Source organism: Acanthisitta chloris, unplaced genomic scaffold (assembly GCF_000695815.1).
Source record: "Acanthisitta chloris isolate BGI_N310 unplaced genomic scaffold, ASM69581v1 scaffold25668, whole genome shotgun sequence".
In the NCBI taxonomy this organism is placed as follows: Eukaryota; Metazoa; Chordata; class Aves; order Passeriformes; family Acanthisittidae; genus Acanthisitta; species Acanthisitta chloris.
The window spans coordinates 75,224-100,401 of NW_008687932.1; the positions used below are offsets into that span (position 1 = coordinate 75,224).

A 25,178-nucleotide genomic window follows, 5' to 3' on the forward strand; every position below is an offset into this window, starting at 1 on the left:
AAACCATGCTGTGCCGAGTATAAGTAACTGAGGAGAACTGGGCAGCACTGGGAAACTCTTGTGCAAATATGAGTGCAATGTTATTTTTTTTGAATTTTCAGCGTAGCACTGTGGGTGGGCAATACCTGGGCCTGTCAGGAGAGCTGGTTTGGCAGATGGCTCTGCACTAGGGTAAGAGACTCAGCCTTGTGCCTGGGACGAGCCATTAATTACTCATCAGCCTTCTGTTGCAACAGGACTGCTTGCCCTTCTTCAGTGAATCATCCTGCTTATTAGAGAAGTACCTTTACTTTCCCTCTCGACCGTCTCTGGTTAGAGACTGCGGCTTGGCTGGTTTGTGAAGCCTTTGGAGATTTTGCCCGTAGGTGTGTGCTCTGGGCTCTGCTCCCGCCTCCTCCCTTTGCAGTTCCCACTGTCTTGTTTTCTTCAGCTGTGGCATTTAAAAGTCTGTATGAGCTCGACTGAAACACTGTTTTTGCACGCATGTGAGATAATGTAATGCCTCTGACAGCTTCAATAAAGAGAAATGAGACATGCAGAAGGCAGGCTGTTACGAGTAATAAAATAAACTCAAAAGTGTGGGGTTTATGCATCTTTTTCAAGCACACCAGTGGCTCCTCTTTAGTCATGTTACCTGGGGCCAGTTTGTACATGCATGACACACGCTGTTGATCTCAGCGTTCATTGTTCTCTGCAGCGTATTCAGCAAGCCTCAGGTTATCTGCTTGCACTTCTAGATGTGACTCAGGCTCTTGCACCAATTCTTTGCAGCAAATTGTTTATTTTCTACGTGTTTTCTGCTCCTTTCCTGCAGAAGAGTTACATAAGGAGGAGGGCAAATGGACTATAAATGGGATCTAGGTACATTTCCTATGGGAAATAAAGATCTTGATTTATTTTGGTTTCTCCTACTGGTTTTTGCAGCCTTAAGCCATGTCTGACACTGCTTCAATGCAGATAGGAATGGCAGAAAAATGCTTTCTTGCCAACACTGCAGTTCTTCCCCAGGCAGCTGCAGGCTCGGGAGAGGCACCTGTTTCCCTGCAGCACCTCAAAGTGCCCATGGCTCTCTAGAGAGACAGGGAGTGCTCCCAGGGCTGCAGGGTCCCCTCTCACCTGGCCCAGGACGCGGCCTCTGCACTTGGACCCACTCTGGCTCTGCAGAAGCAGCTACCAGATGGTTTCACTAGGAGCTTGTCTAATTTCCAGGTGCTGTAGGGAGAGATGTGCTCAGCTGGTGCAAACCAAGCTCACTGTCTGGTGCCATCAGATCAGCCTCCTGTCCTGGCTGCTCTCTGGCACCTTGTGCAGCCCCTGGTGTTTGCAGCAAATCCTGTGGAGCAGGGTAGGGTCTGCCTGTCCCAGCAGGGCTCAGTGGGGGCCCAAGAAGGCTCCTTGCATGCAGAGAGGCATGAGGAGATCCTGGCAAGCAGCATTTCTATGCCCAGGTGGTGTCTCTTGAATCGCCTTGTGCTGGACAGCCAGGCTGAGCCCAACTCTTTGCTTCCTTTGGGTTGACCCGACTGCCCAGTGTGAGGTGTCTGTCGTTTAGTGCTCTGTGAGCCTCCCAGGAGACTCCTGCGTGCATTTCCTTGGTCAGCACGTGTACTGGGTCACTTTAAGCAAATCCAAGGCAGCAATGCAAACCCCCCTCCACGAATGACAACATTCTTAAGTCAAATGTTTTTTTATTGCAGAGCTTAAAAGCCGCTTAATTCCCGAGCAAGCCCCAGGTTAGGATCCCTTCGAAGCCTCTTAGCAGGGGGGATGCAGCATTTGGCTGGCAGCAACTAAGCTGTCCTCACCCACCGTGTGGGGCTGGACCAGCACAGAGTCAGATCCCTCCTGCCTGGAGCTGCCTGTGGCTGCCAGTCCTTGCCCATCAGCAGCCCAATGTGCAGCTGCAGGTGTCTTCACTTACCTGCTTGCCTGCCCTCAGCCTCCAGTCACTTAGTGACTGGCCAAGAGCAAAGAGAGAGGGATAAAACTGTGTAGGGCCAGCTGGGGAAGGGAGTTTTTGCCCAGGGTGTGGAGAGGGCTCCTCTGCCCTGTTCCCCTCTGCTGGCTGTGCAGAGCTCACCCCGTGGCTGGTGGGCTCGAGCCGTGCCCGGGGGCACAGCGCGCTGCACTTTTGCTGTGGCTGTGTGGGGCCTGTTCCTGCCTGTCTCTGGGGCTCAGCTCCCAGCTCCCCAGGCTGTGGGAAGCAGCTGTGCTCCCTGCCTGGATCCCCACGACTCCAGGTAAGCTGCTTTTGCTGTCATGCCTTGCAGAGCTGTAGTGAGGTTTCAATGTGGTTTCTGGACATTGCAGTAAATGCAGCTACATGCAGCTCACAGGACTCGGTGAAGGAGGTTGGGAAGGTGTTTCTTCCCCACTGCACACGATGTGCCCTTCCCAGATCAAACAGTGAAGCACTCGGTGTCAGACAAAATTTTAAGCAAGGGTGAAGCAATCCTTCAATTCAGGGGTCAGAAGAAGTGCTGCAGCTGTGCTGAGCAGTGTTGCTGCTTAGCTTAGTTTAGTGTTATTCCTTTTTTGTTTTTCCAAGTTGTGTGAGTTTGTTTTATGGCCTGAAATACTTTGCTGTGGAGTGCTGGATTGCCTCTGACACTTCTCTAATACTCCTTTTTTTATCCTTTCAATGTGCAGGTGTACAACTGCAGTGTTCCTGCCCAGACAGCACCCTGCCTGGTGAGTGTAATGGATGGATTTAATTTCCATCTCCTACAGTTCTTTGGGGACACGCTGAGATTTTTTATTTCTTCCTCCTCTATTTTTACGGAAGAGGGTAAATTCTGTGCCTCCATAAAGGAGAGTGGGAGTGGGCAGCCAGAGATACAGGACAGGCACTCCATCAGTCACGCAGCCAGGCATAAAGCATTGCTCACTTCTGCTATTGGCCTCTCGTTGTACAAATAAGACTGTACATGTAAAACAGCAGCTGTTCACAGGAGAGACCTCCTGTGTGCTGGCACTGTCTCTCCAGCTCCCATCTGTGGGGTTGCAAAGCACCGGCACCTGGAATCTCTGTAACATCCTTGCTGGGATGCATTAACGGTAGATCTGCGTGGACTTGCTGGAGCAGAGTAGACAGGGATGAGTCAGACCTGATTCCTGTCACACCACGGGGTCTGTCCCCATGCTGGCTCTGTTTGTGCTGAGCAGCCAGCCCTCTGCTCGCCCACAATCTGGTTTGGGCTCTGCTTTACCATCTAGAAGGAGCTCTGTGGAGCAGCTTGGGCACCACCCAGCACCATTTGAGTGAGGAGGGAATGGGAATTGCTGCAGTCAGCCCTGCTGCATCCTTTGGGGCAGCCCCAGTCATTATTCTCCAGGGATAAAGGCAGTGAACGATGGAGCAGTGGAGGGGATGTGATCAAAACTGCTCTGTTTACCAAAGGGATGTGCTGAGCATTGCACTGGCATAGGCTGAATGGCACTAATGTGCTCCTTGAGAACCCCTGGGGACACAGGGGCATTTTGAAATCACGGATGAGAGAGCCAGGCCAGCCCAGCGAGGTTTGCTCAGCAGGCCTGGCTGGCAGTCTCACGGGGAGCCTAGCCGCATGGTTCTCATCCTGCCCGTATGGCTGTTAATGGCCCTGTCCTGCCTCCATCCTCGGGGACTAATTGCCTCACACTTGAGCAAATGTGCTGGTGGTTGAAAGGAGTCTATCGATTTGTGCGTATTCCTGAAAGCCTCACAGGGCTCTGTTGCCTTTGAAGTGTAAAAGCATCTGTCTGTCTCTGCTCCTCCAGCAGTCTCCTGCCCCATTTGCATCTCCTCTCAGCTCCCAGGGGCTGCTTGGGAGTCCACCCTGGGCCCCGTGGTGGATCCTGCCATGGGGAGATGGGACTTGGAGACAAAGGTGCAAAGCTTCAGTCTAGGAGGAGGGTTGAGCTCAGCTTACAGCTCAGGGTGCTCAGGATGGAGCTGTTCCTGGGGGCCAGTTTCCAGTACTCCAGACTGGGAGTGCTCCCCTTGCGTGGTTATCTGTGGTGGGTGTGCTGATTAGGAAGGAGAGGAAATAGGCCCTGGCTTCTTCCCATTGTGGTGCTTAGCTCCCCATGCAAGACAGCTTTGACTGGGAAAGAATTAAGGTCAGACCTGGGTTTCTTTGGATGATCTACCATCCCAGAGCTGAACTGTGAAGAGATGACCAGAACCCATGATGGTTCTCTGATGTGCATTTGAACAAATACTATTGAAATGCAGCTGAGTCCTTTTTCTGTGAGTGGACAATTTGGCCTGTCATTCTCCCTGGACAATTGCACTGGCCCTGGACAGGCTGTGCTTGTCCACACTGGGGCATTTTCATTTAGGCACAACCTGGCAGGGGTGACTATTTCTGGAGCCAGAGCTAACAGCTCTGTCACTCCTTAGTTATCGCTGGGTAGTGGTGAGAGGACAGTACAGATAACTCAAGGCCAGAATTGCAGGGGCTGCCTGTAGCCACTGCCATCCAGCACCTCCCAGATGGTGAGCTGGGTTTCTGATTTCAAGGGGCCTCAGCGGAGCAGCCATGGCACCTCACTGCTGGAGGCCGTAAATGGGCTCCCATCTGCTTTTAATGATCAGTAGCACTTCAGTGCTTGTTTATTCCCATGTTTTATGCTTCAGCAATAAAATACTGCTTCAGTTTGTTCAATCCATCCTGGTGCTGGATGGAGATGAGTTCACAGCCTCTGACAAAGAGGTCCCAGCGGTACACAGGATGTTGGGGCTCTTTTTAGACAGCTGGGCAGGATCAGATGATGTAGTGGCTTTTGAAATACAAACACCAGTGGGTAGCACAGAAGACAGGGCACACAGCTCAGAAAGACATCTTATCCTTGGATTAACAGAGACTTGGTTCTAGAGTTGGAACTGTCTGCCCTTCTGTCTCCCCACGGGGCAGCACAGAAGCCTGAAGTGGAGGCAGAATGAAGTTAGTCCCAGCTTTAAACCAGGTACTCGAGGAAATTTGAGTCCCAAAGTACTGCCCATGGTGGTCACTCATCTGCAGTGTTGTGCTTTAGCCCTCCCGTGCTATTAGATGGTGGTGGAGGTAGCAGAAGCACTGGCAGGGTCACCTCTCACCATGGGCACACACCAGTTCTGCAGCAAGTTACCAAACTGTACTGCAGTGCTCAGGGCAGCTACGGCAGGACTGGAAGTTATGCAACGTTCTGTGGGGTCAATACAGTCTAATATTAGATTACTCTAAGGGGAGAACTGTTTGTAAGGGGCTGTGAGGCTCTCTGATGTTGCTTGCTCTCCCTTGCACGCTCGTGTTACGTGCCCAGCATGTCCAGGAGCAGAGAGCCTGGCTGCCCACAGCTCTGGCACTGGGGGATCATCCTCTGCAGGGACAGCAGGAACACTTTGCAGTCTCTGGCAGTTGGTGTCTGAGGATCCTGAATCGTTTTTGCAAACACCAGCTAAGCTTTTCAGCACACTTAAACGTGACCGTGTCCTGCGGGGTAGGTGGGGACACTACTGCAAGGAGAGATTAAAGACAGTAAACCACAGGGGGAGAAATGGGCTCTTTGTCTCCCTTCTGACTTTTATAGAGACCTGGAAACCTTTTGCTTTCCCATCTAACATTTATTTGTCTTCTACAAACGGTGGAGAAACAGTCTCCTCTATTTTATTTCCAAGCAATATGCTCCTTGGAGGATCTTTAGCTCTGACCTCTAAAGAACATTGATTTTCAGCAGCGACCCTTTTTTCCCAACTGTTTGTCAAGGCTTGGAGCTTTAGGTGGCAACTAAAGAAAGATTTTAACAAACTAATTAACCCCCCTCCAAGTCATTCAGGGTCTGTTCCCTTGGTGCCACTGATGTTGCATTTGTGCTAATTTCTCCTGGAAGGTCTAATGTAGGGGGAGCGATTAAAGGAAGCTTTGCTCAGGCTGCTTTGCCGCAGCAGGAAGAGGGAAGGTGGCAGCCACCACTCTTGTTTGGTTATTGCTGTCCCCAGGGTACTCCACCCAACCACTGCTGCAGCCAGGGCCCTGCTCTAGGTACACCTGGAGTGCACCACTGATCATCCAGGTCCCAGCGACATGCAAAGCAAAACACTCCCTTAAATCCCACCAGGTACTCTCCAAAACAGCCTCAGGTTACACCAAATGTGTCTCCCCAAGCTTCCCAAACAAGCACAGAGACGGGGTGTGGAGGGAGGGAAGGGTGTTTTGCAGAACCAAGCTGGTTTTGCCATCTTGGTGTCAGAAGGGCTGTCTGCTCCTCTGGTGAGCCTGGACAGCTTTCAACTGCAAATGAAGCAAATGGCAAAGCTTTGACAAAGGGTCTTCCCGGCCTCTGCCCTGGCCCAGTGCTGGGTCCAACCTCTCAGCCCTTTACTCCTGCTGATGGTGTAAAAGCTCCTGGAGTTTGGGCAGAGCTGTGTTATGGTGCCCTGGAAAGAGGAAACCCTGATTCCTGTGGATGGTCCTAGTAGCCTTGTGCCACTGGAGCTGAGTGGGGCTCTGGGTGGCAGGAGACAAGCAAAGGCAGCATCAGGGCATCATGCTCCTCCTCGTGCTGCTCCCTGCCCAGAAGGGGGGGAGAAATAACGCTGTGATTCCTGGGATGTGGGGGCTGGGGCAGTCTGTGAGCTGTGGCACGAACTCCTTGAGTCCAGACTATAAAGTACTTCACAGGGCTGTCCCAATTGCCTGGCCTATTAGTTTTACGGAGGGGCGTGTTGTGAGGATGCAGTTGATCTCCTTTTGCCACGGTAATGAAACTGTACCCGCTGTGGGGAGGGAGAGCCTGGCAGGGAGGCAGGGGGAGCCTGTTCGGGCGTTGGGGTCACCTCCCCCCGGGGTCCCCGGGCATCTGACAGTGCTGGCTGTCAGCATCGGTGCACTTTGGCGAGGAGAGCCTGCGTCCCTTGGCCCAGCCAGGGGTTCCTCCCGGCCCCAGCGGAGGAGGATGGAGTTGGGCGGATGCACAGGCAGGGGCACAGTGCCACCCAGTGACTGCGTGTGACCTGAGAGGGGACAGCTGGGGCAGCCTGCAGCGGGTTTGCTGCAAAGGTGCTGAGGCCTGGAAGCTGCAGCGAGAGCATCCCAAGGTGATGGAGAATATGGGAGAAGCTGAGAAACCATCAGCATCATTGCTCTGTGGTTACAGTGCAGAAGGGCTGAAGCTCTGGTGCTGCTGCATGTCTGGAGTGAGGGTTTGTGTCAGTGACCTCTGACATTGGTCAACTGCTCCTACACCAGAGCTGCCAGTACAGAAAGTCCTTCCTGGCTTTACCTGGGCAGCCTGTTACTTGCACCTGAAACACAGGGGCTGTGTGCTTTCCTTCCAAAGTGGAAACCTATTCCAAATGCTTTCAGGTGCCCAAACCAAAATTCCAGTACCTCCTCCTAAACTGAATATGCCTGAGAATTGCTGCCACACAAGAGGTGCCAGGACAGACAGTTCTTCCTGCCTTTACCCTCCCCTGGGCCATTACTTCACAGCAATGAAAAATGGGCAAGTTTGATTTTTATCTTTTTTTATGACAAGTTAAGGATAGCATCAGTGTGCTCCAGGACTGGGCTGGGCTTGTCACTTCTGTCAGGAGCATCCCTGGGGGTCTCTGGCTTGGCTGCCGAGCAGTGGGTGGGCTGAACAGGAGTTGAGTGCCAAGTGTTCCAAACCAGCTCCTGTTGTTCACTTATGCCAGTCCCTTCTGTCTGTTCAAAGCAGCATACTCCCCTCAGACTCGCCACTCCTCCCAAGTTAGTTGATCTCAGGTGCAGGGGCAGCAGGGGGAAGGCAAAGCAGCACTGCCCTTCTGCCCCCCCTGCCCTCTGACAGCCCAGCGAGAGCTGCTCTTGCCCAGGGTCTGCAGAGGATTCACTGGATAGCACAGACTGGGAATCACAGGGCAATGGAGGGGGTTAACAGTCCCTGGGATCCACTGTCCCTGGTGCTTCAGTGATACATTTCTAGACCAGATGCAAGACTACAAGTGATGGATTTTTCAGCACTGACTTTCAGCCGCCCTTGTTGGCCCAGCCAGGACGTACAAAGCCAGTTCCCTGTGGATACCCCAGATTTAGCTCTGATCCCAATTGTCTGGTGTGCCAGCGGCAGGTTAGACTAATAACTCGTGCAGGGAGGGTTCTGGTTACAAAATGCCTGGAATGAAGTAAGCAGGTGCTGGGAAGGTTATCTGAGGGGAGCACTGCGTTAATTCCCCATCGTTTCTCACTCCCCCTCCTGCCTCTGAGGCAGTGGATGGCATCTTCTGCAGGTGAGGCTGCAGCTGGCACCTGAGGGGCTGCCAGTCCCCCGGAGAGCAGCTGTCACACCACTGAGCAGGGGCAGTAGCTCAGCTTTTAGCTCCCAGGGGTTGTGCCAGTCTGGAGACCCCGAGAAGCAGATGGGTCCAAGTCACAGTGGTGGGTGCCTGGTTCCCAGGCTGCTCCTGTGGAGGGTGGGCACCCGGAGCAGTGCATGGATGACCTGACTCAAGCTGGGCACACAACAATCTCCGTTAATGAGTCGCAGTAATTGGTGCCACTTTGGCTGAAGGCAAGCTCTTAGGGCTTGGATTTCTGAGCAGGAGGCTCACTGGGACAGCTGTGATGGTTTGTTCCCTGCTGCCTGCCAGTCCCGCTTGGACACGCAGTCCTGCTGCAGGGGCTCAGCTGTTTGCACAAAGACTGCCAGTTCACAGCTCAGGGTATGGGGGTAACCTGAAACTGGACCTGCTTTACCTTACCCTGCTGAGCAGGGACTGGTGGTTCAACAGCTGCTACAGGAGCAGCTGCTCTGCCCTCTAAGAAAAGGCAGAGGGGACAGTGTGTAGGGGATAGTGTAAGGGACAGAAACTGCTCCAGCTGCTCCAAGGTGAGCCATCCCTGCTGGTGAGCATAGACCTGAAGAGCTTTCCTATGTGCACAATCCACACTGTGGTACATCATGTGAAAAATTACAACCGTGTTCTTCTTGGCAGCATTTTATATGAGGTGTATTTGGGTGTATTTCCTACTGGTGTAAGCTCCAACAGACACACCTCTGGGTGACTCTAAAGGGGTGTTTTATCAGAAATAAACCCTTTTCATTAAATGAGGGTGGCAGACTGATAAACCCAGCTCATCCCAGCTACTTTCCACTGGAAAAAAATCAAGGCTTACACTGCCTGATGTTGGACTCACTGAACTAGTTCAGATTTGCACTGGTGAAAGCCTGGCTGCAGGTAAGCCAGAAATAAACCCAGCTTGTGTTACTGTTCGTTTCTCATTACCTTTGACTTTTTGCTGAGCACACTTGGCTGTTGCTGGAGCTTTAGGTGCTGCTGTGCTGGGCACTCCTGGTACAAATCCCGTGCCAGCTGCAGCGAGGGCAGAGCTGTGCCAGCCCCTGAAGGTGAGCAGTAAGCGCAACAATCCCCAGGCACATTCAGTGCCTAATGAACATTTAGTGTCAGAGAGCCTGGGTGGTACCACGAGGGGCCCAAGCCCTGCACTGGGAGGGGTGTGCAGCACCTGTGTTTGTTTGCACTGTGCACCCCTTACCCTGCTCAGGGAACCTGTGGGTGAGATTCAGTGTGCAGGAGGCAGATGGCTGGAAGAGCAGGGACACTTGGGTTTGCCACATAAAGCAAGATATGCCATGAGAAGCAGCCACAGCAACAGGCCAGTACTGCCAGCTTTTGCCAGGAAGCCAAAGGCACACAAAGCAGCTCGAAACAGGATTATCAAGCCCACTGCATGTACCTCACCTATTCCTGTGTCTAAAGCACAGCTGGTTTTCTCCAAAATATAACTTGCCAAAATTTGACTATGCCTTGATAAGACGCTATGCAGAGTTGGCTATGAATGTTTATTAACATCACATGGAAATCTGAACTCCAGAGAAGACAAACACAAGGCTGTAACCATACCTACAGAGTCCAGGGAACCAATGCAAACTTTGTAGGCTTCTCCTTTGCAGCAGCAGAGTGTCTGGTGTTCCTCTTAAGTTTTCCTTCTATACAGGATCATCTCAAGTATCAACACTTTGTTAATGATTTAACTGAAAAAACTCTTTAGTTAGTGCTACTCTTGATCTGGATTGACTATAAAGGCAAAAGATGACCAGGATCCGGTTCTGCCGTGCAAAAGCAAACATTCCTGACGTGTTATGCTGGCACCTCTCTGCAGGGGCTGGAGTGCCACTCTGCTCTCCAGTGCTTGCACAGGTTAGACCTAATTTACTCAAACAACAATAAGCTCAATTCAAACCATATGCATAAACCAGTCATTCTCACAAGCACAGTCAAGGGTGTCACAGTAAAAGGTTATGGTTTCCAGAGCCCTTCAAAAGCCTCAGCCACAGAGCAGCGTTAATGACAGTGGAGGAACAGCACTGACATGAGGCTGGAGTGACAATCTTTATAACCAGAGCTGCATCTTTTTTCAGGTGAACCTCCAGAGCCCAGCAGCATAGTCTGAGGAGAGGCACAAGGATGGAACAGGAGAGTATCATTCAGCCTGGCAACAGCATTTTCTCCTGCTTAATTCTTCCTTTGATTCTGGAAAACTGCAGCTGACACTCTGTTCACCCACAAAACAGGGCCTCGACGTGACTGAGTAAGGGCCTGAAGGCTCTGCTAGTATTGTCAAGGTTTTCAGACTAAAGACAACAAATAATACTGTAAGTTGAGGCAACTTTTATTTAAACCTTACAAACAGGGCATTAGGGAAAAAAAACCACAGTGGCTTGATGTTGGGACCAGTTCTATGAATTAAGTGGAGTAAGAAATTAAAAAGGCACTAATCTTCAGAAAAGACACTCCATATATTCTAAGAATATAATTCGTTTAATACTGTTAATCTTGTAGCACAAAAAATAAAACAAGCTATGATCCCCAAAATAAATTTTAAACGCTTACACTTAATATTATTGCCTGAAGATCATAGTCTTTAAATTACATATTGTGTTTTAAAGTTCACACAGTGAAGACTGTCTCAAATACAAGGCCACCTTTCCCACTGCAGTAATTGAATCCCTGTCCCAGAACACACTTCAACACAGATAAACAGAAATGACAGCTCTACACGAACGCTCTCACTGGTCCCAAAAGACAGTCTTTTAGGCAGGTCTCACTTCCAAATGAAAGGATTGAGGAAAATGCTTGAAAACTCAACTAGAAAACCAAGGCAATCCACTCATTCCGAGGATGTTAAGACAATATAAAAAAATTACTTTACAGGCACATGAAATGGCACAAAGAATGCTTTTTTCCCTTTACAAAAATAATGCTCAGGCTCTGCAGAGCCCCAATCCAAACAGGATATTCCCTTTTGTTTATTCTTTCTCAATTTGTAAACAATCATGAACTAAATTAGCGCTTATCCAGTGATGGACACTGATTTAAACAGTTTTCATTTCAACTTTCAAACTGGTCAGAGGCTTCAATGTCTATATACACTGTACACAGCAAGAGGAAACCAAGCAAGAAGCCTCTCATGATAGTTAACTGTTGTGGCACCAGGTCATTACACCAGCTCCTAGTTCCAAAGTAAGAACAACTTTAATGGTGCATAGATTGAAGTAATCACTTGCAGGCTCTCATGCTTCACATGACGGATACCTCACACGCCCAAGAACATCTACACTGATAGGTCATCACTCCAATTTAAGAGGTTTCATAAAGCAACAGACAGCACACGTGTAAGCAAGCAACAAGCGATTGAGAATCCAGAGTCCTTCAAAGAGAAACACACTGATCAAATGAAGTCTTTATATGAAAATACTTGTCTCATAGTAAAATAGCAAAAACACATTTTGAAGCAAGGTTACAATCAGCTTAGGCTGGTCAGTATGCTACATTGAAAACCACATTTTACATACCTGAACCACAGCGCTGCTGTTCCGAGAAACACTGTTCATTTGTGGCCTGAAACCAGGTTCACAGAAGTTTAAGAATTCTTGTCTTTGCACCAGATGCCACTACACACAGATTTTTGCATAGTTTGGAAGGTAAAATATTTTGCTTTTCTGCAGTATCAGAACATAATTAAACCTAAGACAATGTTTGTGTTCAAAGCTTACACCTTAATTCCATGAGAGGATGAGTCAAGACATTTATTTCAGTGGAAAAAATCAGGTTAAAGGCTGTGTTCAAGGTCTCGAATCTCACAGTATTTATTCACTGTGCAAAGGAAGAATTCTACGATCAGTCTTCTGAAGAGCTGCCTGTAAGTAGGTCAGGTCTGAAATAAGATTTCTCTGCAGCAGACTGAGTTTAGTGCAGTTTCTGTATTCCAAAGATGACTTTCAGTAGTACAATCTGTGTAGTAAACGTATGGGTATCGTTGGGGCACCGAAGAAGCAATGACCTTCTTTAGTTAAGAGAGCTGCATAGCTTTTCTTTGCAAGACAAAATGTCAATGCCTATTGTCAAGAATTACAGCACCAAACACTTCAGTCAATGCTACTCTACTTCACAGTTAATTTGGTAGTAAAATGCTCTACAAGAACTTCTAGACTGTCAGCCACTCGATCAATACTACGGAAAACAGCTAACAGATGAACGGAGACGTCTTTTAAACGTGGCATTGTGAACCTCTTGTTGCAGATGCCATTTCTGCAGTTCTTCAGTGCCTTCCAGCTAAGGATCTCGTGGCACTTCCACATCAACTAAGAACCACGTGCTTTTATTAGGATCAAGCAACACAACTCAACAGGAAAACATGCTGGAACTTAAGACAATGTTTATACCATTTGACATCTACAAGAACTGTTGAGATTCTGCAGGTGTTTGAAGTTTCTCACTTGGCTACAACCGACAGCCTTCGTAAGCTGAACGATGGGGGTTGCTGCTCTGCCAGCTTCCACACCAGGCATTTGCTGTCTGAAAAGGGAGGGTGTGTAGTTGTAGCCTTTGCAGACATGTATTCTGTTAATTCAATGTTCCATCATTTTACAAAGAGCATTCCAGTTCACCTACAACTTGGGTTGGCAGAAGGTGGCACAGGATACCACTGTCCCTACTGTGCCCAGGCTCAGGATGTGCAGCTGCATGGCATGAACTGCACTCACTCAGCTGCAGCCATACAGTCCCTACTGTAAGTACAATTACAGCAGGATAGCTGAGGTACAGAAATAGGGAAGAAGCTGCACTGGTGACAGACACCTCTGTGGCCTCCTCCAGCCTGAGCAGTAACTTAGCACAGGGGGGACCCAGGCAGCTGACTCCAATGAACCATCTCCTAGAGGATGCTGGGAGGGGAAGGGACCTGGGGCATACACAAACCAGAGCCAACTCACTTGGAAGGGTACTAAAAGATGGCAGCATGCAGAGGACTTGGGATACAAGCATGGGAAAAAGAAGGGGAGGAGAAAAGAAGATGAAAGCAGCTCTGGAAAAGAAGCATGGCAACACAGACACCCTAGAAAAAGGTACTGTGTTTGAAAAGGAGCTTTCAATGAGCTGGGGCTGGCATAGCTAGGAAACTTGGGAGAGAGCAGGGAGCCTGAAGAGAAATGGATGTAAAAGGTGTTTAAGTAAGAGGATTTTATCACTATTTACCGAGCTTTTCTGTCCCACTCCTCTCCTGCCTCTCCACACCATGGCAATCTGATCAATCAGTCTACCAAGTGACAGCTGGGTGACAAGCACTTCTATGCTAGTCAATGTACACTTTCGACACTGCACAAGAGCTGTATGTAGACCAGGCCAAAGTGTTTCCCCTCAAAGCTCACTTTCTACAGTTAGTGCTTGCAAGAATCAACAGAAATGCATTAAATATGTCAAAATCAGGTTACAAGTATCAACCCCTCCTAAGTTTCCTTATAAATAAATGCCTCAGCTTCAATGCAGCTCAATCAATGGTTATTTGCATTTTACACACACTGTTTCAAGAAGGTCAACAACAAGCTCAAGAGTTAACAGAAAAGAGCAGTGTCTAATACAACTGCTTAGGATACATAAGCTCCAATTATTGTCCTTTAAAGAGACCATCATTTTAAATGTACTACCTTAGGAGAGGTCGGTTTAAAACTAAAATCTTCTTCAGTCCTAAAATTGCATTTTTGTTGTTGCTTTTTGTTGGGACAGTAATGCACGAGTTGTATGTTTGATCTAAGATAAGGGCTCTTCCTACTGAGCAAACCAAAAAAAGTCCATCAAGTCTCTACAGGAAAGGTATTCTTCCCATACCTCTCTGCTACGTTCCGGTTCAGTCTTCTCCAGCTTAAGGCCCAATTTAAAAGTGAAACTAAATTCTGGATGACGCAGCTATGGTATGAAGGTCAGGCAGTGACTTCAGTTGTATGTACTCCAAACGTATATTAAAAGAACTGTCAGACTGAAGCAAGCTGGAAAATGGGCAATGCTAGCAATGTGCCATTAAGTCATCGTCTGACCTCAAACAATGCTAATGATAGCCAGGAAAATGAAGCAGCAGTGTATATCGGGCACAGGGAGTCACTCGTTCTCCTCTGGGTTTTGAGGGTCAAATATTTTGACATGTGTGAAAGGGAAAAGCCCTTTCCGACCGTTGACTTCTCCTTCCCACTGACCGTTTATATTCATCCTTGTAACCTTCACAATGTCTCCAACCTGCATAATTAGGAAAAAAAAAGAAATTATCACACCTGGGAATCTCACCTCTGATACAAATCCAAACCAAATGAAGAGGAATAACATATACAAGCCCATCATTGGGAAAGAAACCTCACCAACTTCTTGGCTAAGGTTCAATTGAAAAGTTACTTTTACTTAACTGAAATACCAATACTTGGCTGCTGAACATGCTCATGTTTTCTGTACTCTCAGACTCTTCACTAAATGTATATTTAAACAGACAACTTACTGAACTACACCTGCACCTACAGCAAAGCTGACAGCTTCAGGCAACATCTTTAGCTTAGATATCAATGACCACACTAAAGCCATCAGCAATGAGCTGCAACATCCATTTGAAAGAGCTCAGTACTCAGTTTTAGCATCAGCTGACTTAAAGGAAAACCAGTTTTTTAAAGGGAGATTCCTAAGGCAAAGAAACCACTACTTGAAGTTCTAGTTGTGATTATCACAGTCTAAGGACCTTCTGTAGTTTCTAGAATAATGGTACACCAAAGCAGGCAAAAGCAACCTCAGACCTTTCTTTTCTGAATATTAGAGGTACAGATTCTCTAGCTTTGATGTTTTCACCTCTACATCCTGCCAAAGAACTGGAAACAGGAATTATGACATGTCAGGCCTTTCCTACCACAACTCTCTCTCTTCCTATCTGGCAGTAAATGAGAAAAGCCTAAACTATGGTCAAGCAAGAAACATCAGCCCAAATGGTAAGTTATACTCTTACTGTTCAATACCTGTATTTAATTTAGCTTAGGACCATTCACAAAGCAAAACACCCAATCTGAAGAGCAGCTTTTATGACTAGCTATATACTCATTCTGCCTTAAATGCTTCAGGACAACTGAACGTGTGAACACGTGGTCTGTTGCAGCAGCTCTCTAACTTTCCACCTCCCTTCCTGTTTACTTAATTGACTCTATGTGGTAACTAAATAAATACTAGAAAAGTGGCGTTAGCAGCTAAGAACTAATTTCACACAAGTAGAACCAGCACATAACCAGTGGCTAACAGTTCACAAGTTTCTTTCCCAAACTAGGTCCAAGCTCTTTGTAGCTGAGTCTCAGTTACCAAATTACTGCTGTGAAATTCAGAAGTTTGATTTTATTCTTATTTAAGGAAAAAACACACTAACTCTGGGCCAACATCACAACAGTTAAAATCTAGTAAGAAATTGCACTTGCACCACACCATAAACTCAGCTCACTCTCAAACCTTTTAATCCTAAAAATCATCTGTAGTGCACTGGATCCAAAATACGGACCTGCATTTTCTGAGAGTCTGACAATGGAATTCTGTTCATGTGCTGTAGAGACCAATCCATTATTTGCTCTGAGGCTCTAGAAAAAGATATCCTTCAATCTGGCTCTGACTGAGTTCACAACATGAATGGGTTTGGAAGTTTTGCTTCAGCTGAGTGAAAACAAATATTTAGGAGATGTCTGTTATGGCATTGCAACAAACTGCCATGTAGATTAGTAATGTAAAACATTCTTTACATCCTACACTGCAGGGTGGGCAAAACTGCTTCACATCAGCATCTACCACTACAGAGAGCTGGCTGACGAGCTACTCAAAAAATACCCCATGTGCCAAGGCCCACTGGAGTTGTCAACTGATTCGCAATAACTTTACACTATTTTTGAGAGGTGTTTCTTTTAAAATGAAAGCTTCTGAATATCCTCTTGTGCTGTATTATTAAAAAATCCCTTTCTCCTGAGATGATGAAATGAAACAGCATGTTGAAACAAGATTTTTTGGAGCAGGAACCTTGATGTCATGACAGATGATATGGATCTTATGTTAAAGACCTTCACTCTGACAATGTCTAGAAGAATCTGGCCAAGTAGTCCCTCTGTGTGTTTTCCCTGTGAGTATTAAGTACAAGCAGGATTTGGTTCAAACTTTTAAAGCATCTATAATATGGTCAGCTGAGGTGTGATCTCCCACTGAAATTATTTAGCACACTGTTTTTTTCAGAGAATGCTTTAAGCCAGTCAGAAGGATTGTCTTATGATTAGGCACAGGACAGAGTCAGGAGACCTGGTTCTATTCTCATCTCTTCCACAAACTTCCTGTATGACTGTGGACAGCTCATGGCCCTTATCTATAGATTAGGATAACACTTTCCTAGGGCCAGTGCCCCCAGAGAAGTGAATTCAGTTGTAAAGCACACAGGCATCACTGGATGGAAGCATCACTGCTGAAATGAGTAATACTTCTGAAATGCAGCCATTTGGTTACACCCACATGATAAAAATCAAAATGTATTTTAGATAGCATCTTTCATTATGTCCCTGTTAGAGACTGAATTCAAAGCCCTGGAGAAACACGAGCTGTGGAGCATAGTCAGAACAGAGTCAGAAAGGTTACTTCATTCACTCTAGACTCTTCCATACCTGTCTTCCATTTAAAGCTGATTCATACTCTGCAAAAGGTTTCCTGCATGCCATTTTAGTCACACAGTCAACCAATTCAGTGAGTTTTACAGATGCTCAAACAAGTCTATGTTTAGAGTTCTATGGCTCATAGAGTTCTGTAATATAAGTTTAAGGAGATAAAAATGCAGGAAACTAAATCATTATTTTAGCCCACTGGGTCACTACTACAGAAAATATTGCTCCTACAGGGTCTTGAATTTCACTCATTACCCTAATTAGTGTCACAGCTCACCTCTGGTAACACTAGCATTAGCACCAAAACCAAATCACTGCTCAGACCAGCTGCGTGTCTGGAGAATAAAAACATGGCCCAACACTGAGAAACTACTCAATATCCCATGTCCCAAAAAGGTATGAAGCTACACAAACCAGGCAGAGTTCAGCCACACTGCAGACAGGACAAAGGGACACTGATGGCACTGGTGCTTTACGTACTGGAAGATCCAAGAAACCAACAGGCTGAAAGCACAGCTTAGTCATCCTTCACTTGTGATGTTCTGTGCCAGAAGAACAACAGTTGGTGCCCAAACCAGAGAATCCAATAGTTCAGAGGAAAGACCTTCAACCATTCATGAGACATGAAAGAAGGTCAAAGGGCAGCATAGAAATGCTGAAGTCCTAGATGCAATTAATCTAGCCTCATCTAGGAACATGGAAGCAAAGGAACTCTGCATTTCACCTGTAGTTAGGCCAGGTGTCAGAGTAGGGGCTGCCACCAAAACCATGCTGCTTTTCATTAAAAGATGGTAGCCTGTCTCCCTTGGGTTAAGCAGCTGTGATGACTGTACAGAATTTGGAGAGTTCACTTTCAATTCAGTAGTTCTAAGAATTAAAGCTCCTCAATCAACACTTCACACTACACAGGTATGGCATCACTAGTTTGCTTGAAGTCCAGACCTTGTGGGTTAGATCCATTTGAGTGTTTTACACAGCAATGCTAAGTTTCCTTAGCTCAAGAAAAACACAATACTTGGTGTCTACTGAAAGAATAGCCTAATTTCCTAATTAAGAAAAGTTCTACTACTAGCACATTTTGGCCTACTTGTCTCAACTTTCCTTTGAAGAGGGAAAAAGGTAACTGTAACCTAATTGTACCAAGCTCAAGAGAAATACTGTAAGTCAGTTATATAATTATGGTGAGTGTATATTTATTTCATGAAAACACTTCAATGACAGGTTAACTCTGTACTAGCAAACATACATCACAAAAAGAGAAACTACTTCACACTGTAATGCTGGCACAGGTCTATAAAACCTTTATTGTAAAAGTATAGTGCAGCTCTTGTTTTAAAAAAATACATCTTTGGTTCTATAATGCTGTCATGTTAAACCTGGAGATGAACTGTAGGACTATTACTGCCTTCAACAATGGTCTAAGACACTTATTAGAGCATTTGCAATATATCTGAGAAGCATTTTTTAAACACATGACAGGCATAAGTCTAGAGGTTGCTGCAGGTCTCCCATTTTCCAGTTCCTTATGCCACTTCATTCCATTTTGTAAGTGAATCTGGAATTTGTTTTTCATGTCCTTGTTAGAGCTTGTCAGCTTAAAACAAAGCTTCATTAGCACATTATTGCTAACAGGCTGAATACAGAACAACTACTGCTTATTAAATGCTGGAAAACTTTAAGGTAGACATTGCTGCTGTGTGCCATAACAGTGCCAAAGAGACTCTGCTCTTGCAAAATGCATCACCTTAAAGTGCTGTCCAACCTTTGAAGATGGGACTGCCCTCCTGGTGTTGCCATAGTAAAGCAGGGTTGAAGCACAGCACTACAAAACCCTCTAATGTAGAGTCCTAGTCCCAACAGACACAGGACACCATGTCACTGTCCTTCATATTCCTTCCTCTAGAGCACCAGAAAGGAAGGAAATAGCTTCTTGGCTAAAAGCACACAAGTAGAGACACAGGGTTGTTGGCTGTTGGGCTTTTCAGTTGTGTGGTTGGGGCTTTTTTTAATTTTTAGTTTGTGGTTTGGGGTTTTTTTAATGTAGTACCCATGAAAATTCTACAGATATCAGTAATAAGGTCAGTTGTAGTGAGAAACTACAGACTTCAATCATTTCATTAAAAACATTAAAGGTAACTAGCTCAACTGACAATGGCATATGTAAATCTGAAAAATGTATGTAATTTATCATAGGCTTTAGTAATTGTTCCCTGGTGCAGGGAGATGCCCAAAGTTACACATACCACCAGCTGAGACAGTAGCCATACTTAAAACTGCCATTTCAGTCTATAAACAGATTATAATGTAATTTTTTGTTTTAGAGAACAGAAATAGAGTATATAACACAGTAGGATCAAGTCAACGCTTAGACATTAGTCACTTCTGTAATACCAATACTGTTACCCAGAGAGGCTGTGAACTTCCCATTCCTGGAGGTGTTCCAGGCCAGGCTGGATGTGGCTTGGAGCAACCTCGTCTAGTGGAAGGTGTCCCTGTCTGTAGCAGGGGGTGGAACAAGATGATCTTTTAGGTCTCTTCCAAGCCAAACCATTCTGTGATTCCATATGAATGCTAAATGCCCTATTAACTAATATCACACAGAAATAACAGAGCAGTTGCTCTTAAACTGTCACACTTTAAATACTACTTAAGAGCTGAACACTCTAACCAAACAGATCTGTTTTCAGATTTTCTGTAGAATATTCACATGTTTTATATTTTCCATGTGAGAAATTTAAAGAAACTAAAAATTATACAAAACAAACTTCTCTGTAACAGGCTATGAGTCTTGATCTTCTCTTAAAGGAAAATTCTGTCAGCTTATGTAAACAAGAGTGTACAACAGGAAAACTGGCCTCACAAGCAGGGAGCTTGTCCTGTGTTCATGCTGAACCCGGGAGAATGACATCCCTCCACTTAAAAGGAAGTCGAGCAGATTACTATGCAATAGCTTTATTTACTCCAGATGGTCTTCTCTTCCTTTTAAGTCTTGTCTGTGTGCTGACCACAAAAACCTAGACCCAGCAAACAGATATTTTGCTCTTGTATTATCAGTTTAAATGAGATTGCATAACCAGGAACCATATGATTATAGTAACAAGGTGTTCCACCTGTACAGGCTGAACTGCCATTCAGAGTACACCTGTACTAAGGTGGAGTGCTGTCAAATAATATTTTGGTGAAAGAACACCATTAACTTTCTTCCCCAAAACATTCCCATAACCTGTTCTTTGCTGCTTCCAGTGGTATTACAAAACAGGAGCTTCAAATGATTCAGATTTAGTAATGTGTAACCCTGACAAGGCTGGGATTAAATACACCATCAGGGCCCTGCAGGTGTTTGGCAACATGAAGGAAGATCATGAAAAGAAGCTGAGCTTTTTTCCTTTAAGAATAGCCCATGTGACAACAAAGTTTCCTATGCATGGATATACATGGAGAAGCTGTGATCACTGACTTCAATGAAAATGTAGATCAGTTCCCAGCATTCTGCTTCTGAAGCCTCTTGAGAAGCCACAGGGTGGATAAGGTGCACTTGCAAAGAAAACAGACTGCATGGGAAGACAAAATATGCCAGTGCTGGGAGACACAAAGACATGAAGCAGTAAGTGATTAGTGGATGAGAAGAATCTCTCAAACAAAACTTCAGCAATTTGAAGGTTCAAAACAAGTCAAACTTCTGTGTTGGTCAGAAAGTTAATCCTATTGGTATCCTAGAGTAGCTCAACTGATGGGATTAATTAGATCACTTCAAGAGCAAGTCAGGAAAGTCCATTTGTGAGAGAGCCATCCTTCCAAGTGGCTCTGCTACCCTGCAGCAATGCAAGTTCCCTGAAGTAATTCCATGACACACTGATAACATAACAAAATCAATCGCTTGCCTTGCTTTATTTTCAGAAGCAGGAGCAGTTTTGGCAGGAATCTTCTGTACAGTGCACTTGGCAGGGAATTTACACTTTGTTCTATGATAATTTTCACACACTGTTCATAAATAAGCTGCTAGATTTCATAAGACACAAAGAAAGTCCAGAGATACATATTTAACTTTTAACCCCTTAAGAGTAATCACCTGTAGAAGTTTTACAAAAAGGAAAAAGACTTAGGGCATGTTATTATGAGTTAGTGGAAGTCACAAATACAACCCTCCAAATTTCAGTCAAAAGTACCAGCCATAGGCAACAGCTTTAACTTGCAAAGTAATTGAGCAAAAGCAACAGGAAAAGTTCAAAAGTATTTTTTAAACCACTATTATTTACCTTGCTAAAATGTTGTTGCTTCCAACAATGAAATGCTTGTTTCCATCCATTTGTTCCTCAAAATATTGTCATACTCTCCAATTTCACCTTAGAGACCAGCACCTTTTCCAGGTGAGACACTTGAACTACAGGTTAACTAGCCTTTAGTATAAGCTAAACGTAAAACCAACACTCTGTTCTTTAAAAAAACTTCTTCCAATCCATAATTTATTCCAGTTAAACTAGAACTGTAACATGAATTCTTCACTATTTACAGGATGAAGTCCTAAAGTCTTAAAGACTAATAAAAATAAAAATTGCTTTGGCAAGCACAGAAACTTCCAGACAACTTGAGAGGTTACACCATACTCCATATCTAACCTCCTTGCCCCCAACTTAGGTCTTAAGGTTTCTCAATTTCTAATCCCTTTTACTTTGGTTTTCAAAAGTGGAATGATTTTGATAGATTCTGCCCAGACTTCAGCTCTCACAGCTGAGGGTCAGAAAGACTGTGTGTATTAGCAATCCTTACTTTTCCCTGAATGATGCTACTGCCAGTTCTCAACCTAGAATACTGCAATGATAATGAAACATCTTTCCTTCCCCAGGATTAAGCAGAGAAGCAAAGTCACCCTCTCACTAGCACTTACTTCCACAGCAGCACACACACACCGCTACCCTTTTAACATTTGCACAGTTGAACAGGCAAGAAGGGAGGGGAAACAGAGGTCCTGAAGTCACTGACTTGGTCACTTTTCTCAGAGGAAGTGGTATAGATGAAGCAACTTCTGTTGATCTTTCTTCACAACGTAACCTAACTTCTTCTCAGTCCCTCTGCTGACTCCAGATGAAGTCATCCACACCAACTTCACCACTAACAAGTACTAGTTTCTTTTTTGACAAGGCAATTGAAAACCCTAGCCCTGAGGGTAAAGACTTACCTCTAATGCCAGCGCAGTCTTGTCATAAGCACAGGGTACTCTCTTTTGGATAGCTTTGGCATAGACTGGTCCGTTCTGTGTTGATGGCCGAGGGGTCATGACTGCTCCAGGTGTGCTGGATACTGAGGGAAGGGGATTTGCTGTTTGAGGCTGAGCATAGGCATGGGCAGGTTCTGGAATACCGTAACTGTTGGAATTCCTGTTTCCATGCTTCCCAAGAGATCTGACTAGCTTTTCTACGTAAGGAACAGGAATCATCCCAACCCGACCATCCTTGTTTCTGGCACTCCACCACTGTTCTTCTGGCTTCTCTACAATTACCAGTATCTCGCCCTTTTTAAATGGAAGATCCTCAGCATCGTGGCCGAGAAAGTCATAGAGAGTCCGAACATACTCCACATTTCCTTCTGCAGTGGACATAGCAGGGGCAGTTCCAGATCCCATTGGTGGACTTGGATACCTAAGTTCAAAGAAGATTTAGTAAAAGCAATAGCTATTGGTTTGTGTTTCCAGGAACAAAGCTAAGTACCAGTTTTACAGTAGGAACAGCAATTAGAGGAGAATTATTTATTCAGCTTTGTAACAGAAGTATTGGCTTGGTAGCACTGTGAGGCATTTCATGAGTAATAACTCAAGCTCTCAAGTAGTCACTTAAGTACCCAAAGTAGCTTCCCCAGAAATCCAATTAAAACCTATCATGTATGCAGAAAACTGGGAAAAATAATGCTAAATCTTCATCCACCTATTTTGGACTGCTGTGAGGATCTTAAGAGTAAATTAATTCTATAGCTTAAGTTATGAGAGGCATGATCCAGAAAACCAAATGAAAATTATTTGAGTGACTGGGATGGAAGGGCAATACATAAAAATGTAGCTGTGAATCTCTCCAAGAGCCTCTCCAGTCTACGTCCCCCAATTATTTTAGTTTGTTTTTACCTTCAGCATCCACTTGTAAAGGATTCAGTAACTCTACGTGCTAGACTTGACGTGCCACAGTAGAAAAAGGGAACAAAAGTAAGGATGGTATGACAAACACAGTTGTCTAACTCAACCTAGAAGTCCAATGCAGCATCTTTCTAACTGAACCCCACTACTTATAAGCAGAATTTGGGGCAGCCAGTCACACATACACTCGAAACTGCTTTAAGAAAAAATGGAGGCCCCTCCTATGTTTTTAGGAGACAACACTGTTCCTCTTTTCTGGAAAGTAATAGGAATTAACCTCCGAATCTTATTTTTAGAATTTGAACTCTCAAAGGGTTGTTAGAAAAAGTATTAGTTTCAAAGTACTAATCTCTACTGCATTTTAATACCTAATAACCTGAAAGTGGAATCTTCACAAAAGACAGCAGGAAATACTTGCATCCACTGGTAAGAAGGGAGCAAGAAATAAAAGCTAGCCTTCTGGAAACATTCCTGTGTCTGACAAACCACAGTATTATCTTAAATTTTTTCACATAATTGTTTATTACTGTGTCCATCATGTATCAAATACAGTCACTTTGCTGCCTGTGATAATATATAAGGTTGGTCATCAAATGAGACTATTTTCACTGCAACCTATTTTCATCATAAATGTTCCTACATTTTATTCAAAGCAGCTGTCAGAAATCTTAATGGATATAGGCCACAGCAGATACTTATATCTAAGCTATGACAGCAAGAATGCATGTCATTAGCCTACTTCAATTCTCTTTTGCTACTTGCAAAATAAAATCCAAGTCAAATCCCTATGATTTTTACAAGATATGCCAGAAGGCCTAAACAGAAAGTCAGTCAATCTTTCAGACATCCTGCTGCAGCCAAAGCAGGGGGAGAGAGGGAACCCTTCAGGAGCAGTCACTCTGCATAAGCAAGAGCTCAGGAACATCTGCAATGATGGTCAGAGCTCACTATTAGAGGCACAAAGCAAATAGGAAGTTTAAACCAGTTCATTTTCAACTGCTTTAAAAGTTTAAGATGTCATTTCTTGTGGGGAGTGGCCTGGCTGCATTCAGCAAGGCTCCACCATGTCTGGGCTAGTCAGGGGGTGTGTTAGGACTTGTTGCCTGAGGGCCTTGGGAGGAGTAGGTGTGGAGATGGGACCCTTGAACAGAAAGCGCTGCGTGCTGGCTCACCAGCCCCGAGTTGGGAAGTTGCTGGGGTGAAACAACAAGTTGTGCCTTAGGTTGACCAATTGGTACACACCTAATGTTTAGAATAAGCCAATCAGCAGGGAATATGCTAAGCAAAGGGACTCTAAGGATCTGTGAAAAACAACAATAAACGGACATGTTGCTTGCATCAAGTTGCGTCCCGTCTCTCCATCGCGGCAATTTCTGAGATCTAAAAGTATATGCAGCTAACTGCTTAATCCTACTGCAAAAATCACCTTTCAGACTCTACTTTATGGAATTAAAAGAATGAACAGACCAGTACCTGAGTTCAATATGCCCCTGAAAATTCCAGCAAAATAAGAACTAGCATAACAGGTCTGAAGCACATAGCTGTCCACCCCTGTTCTAAATCCAGTCCATTAACTAAAAACATATTTAAACCAAACCCAGACATGGTCCCTCATCCTCTCTCCTGCAGCAGGAAGTCTCCTCTCCACAGAACTGCAAACCATCAACCACATCATTGATTCCTCTAAGAGTTTTAACAAAAATAATGCAAAGGAAAACCACCTAGTCTATGCCATTTGTAGCTTTATTAAAAAGCCTGTCAGTTCACAGCAGGTTAGGTCCCATCTGTCTCTGTGCTGACAGAACAATCAAAACCTTGAAAATAAGGTGGCACTAAAATGTTCACAGAACAGTTCACGCAAGACTCCTAAGAAATAGTAAGAGAGCAAGTGGAATTAGCTCTATGTTTTCAAGTGTTTTGAGAAAGCCAAGTCAGTCATGGCCATAAATGATTAAGTGCAAGTTCTTACATCCAGAAAGGTACAAGAGCATCCAGGTTAAGGAGAACAGAGATAAGCATAAAGATTGCTTTGGCACAAGCCTTTTTTGCTCCCAACTCTCCACAAGTTTAAGCATGCACATGACACTGGGCAGCTCCATTTAAGCAT

General features: G+C 45.2%; 1 protein-coding gene across 1 annotated transcript in view; it reads right to left on the reverse strand.

The window, feature by feature from the left end:
• Positions 1–13,793: 13,793 nt before the first annotated feature.
• CRKL (v-crk avian sarcoma virus CT10 oncogene homolog-like) overlaps positions 13,794–25,178 on the reverse strand; it is a gene marked incomplete at its 5' end in the record, with an annotated part of 12,891 nt that continues 1,506 nt past the window's right edge. Inside the window, 2 exons of the mRNA XM_009080839.1 lie at positions 13,794–14,533; positions 22,127–22,586. Of these exons, the coding sequence (XP_009079087.1) occupies positions 14,399–14,533; positions 22,127–22,586 (595 nt within the window). The remainder of the gene's footprint in view (positions 14,534–22,126; positions 22,587–25,178) is intronic.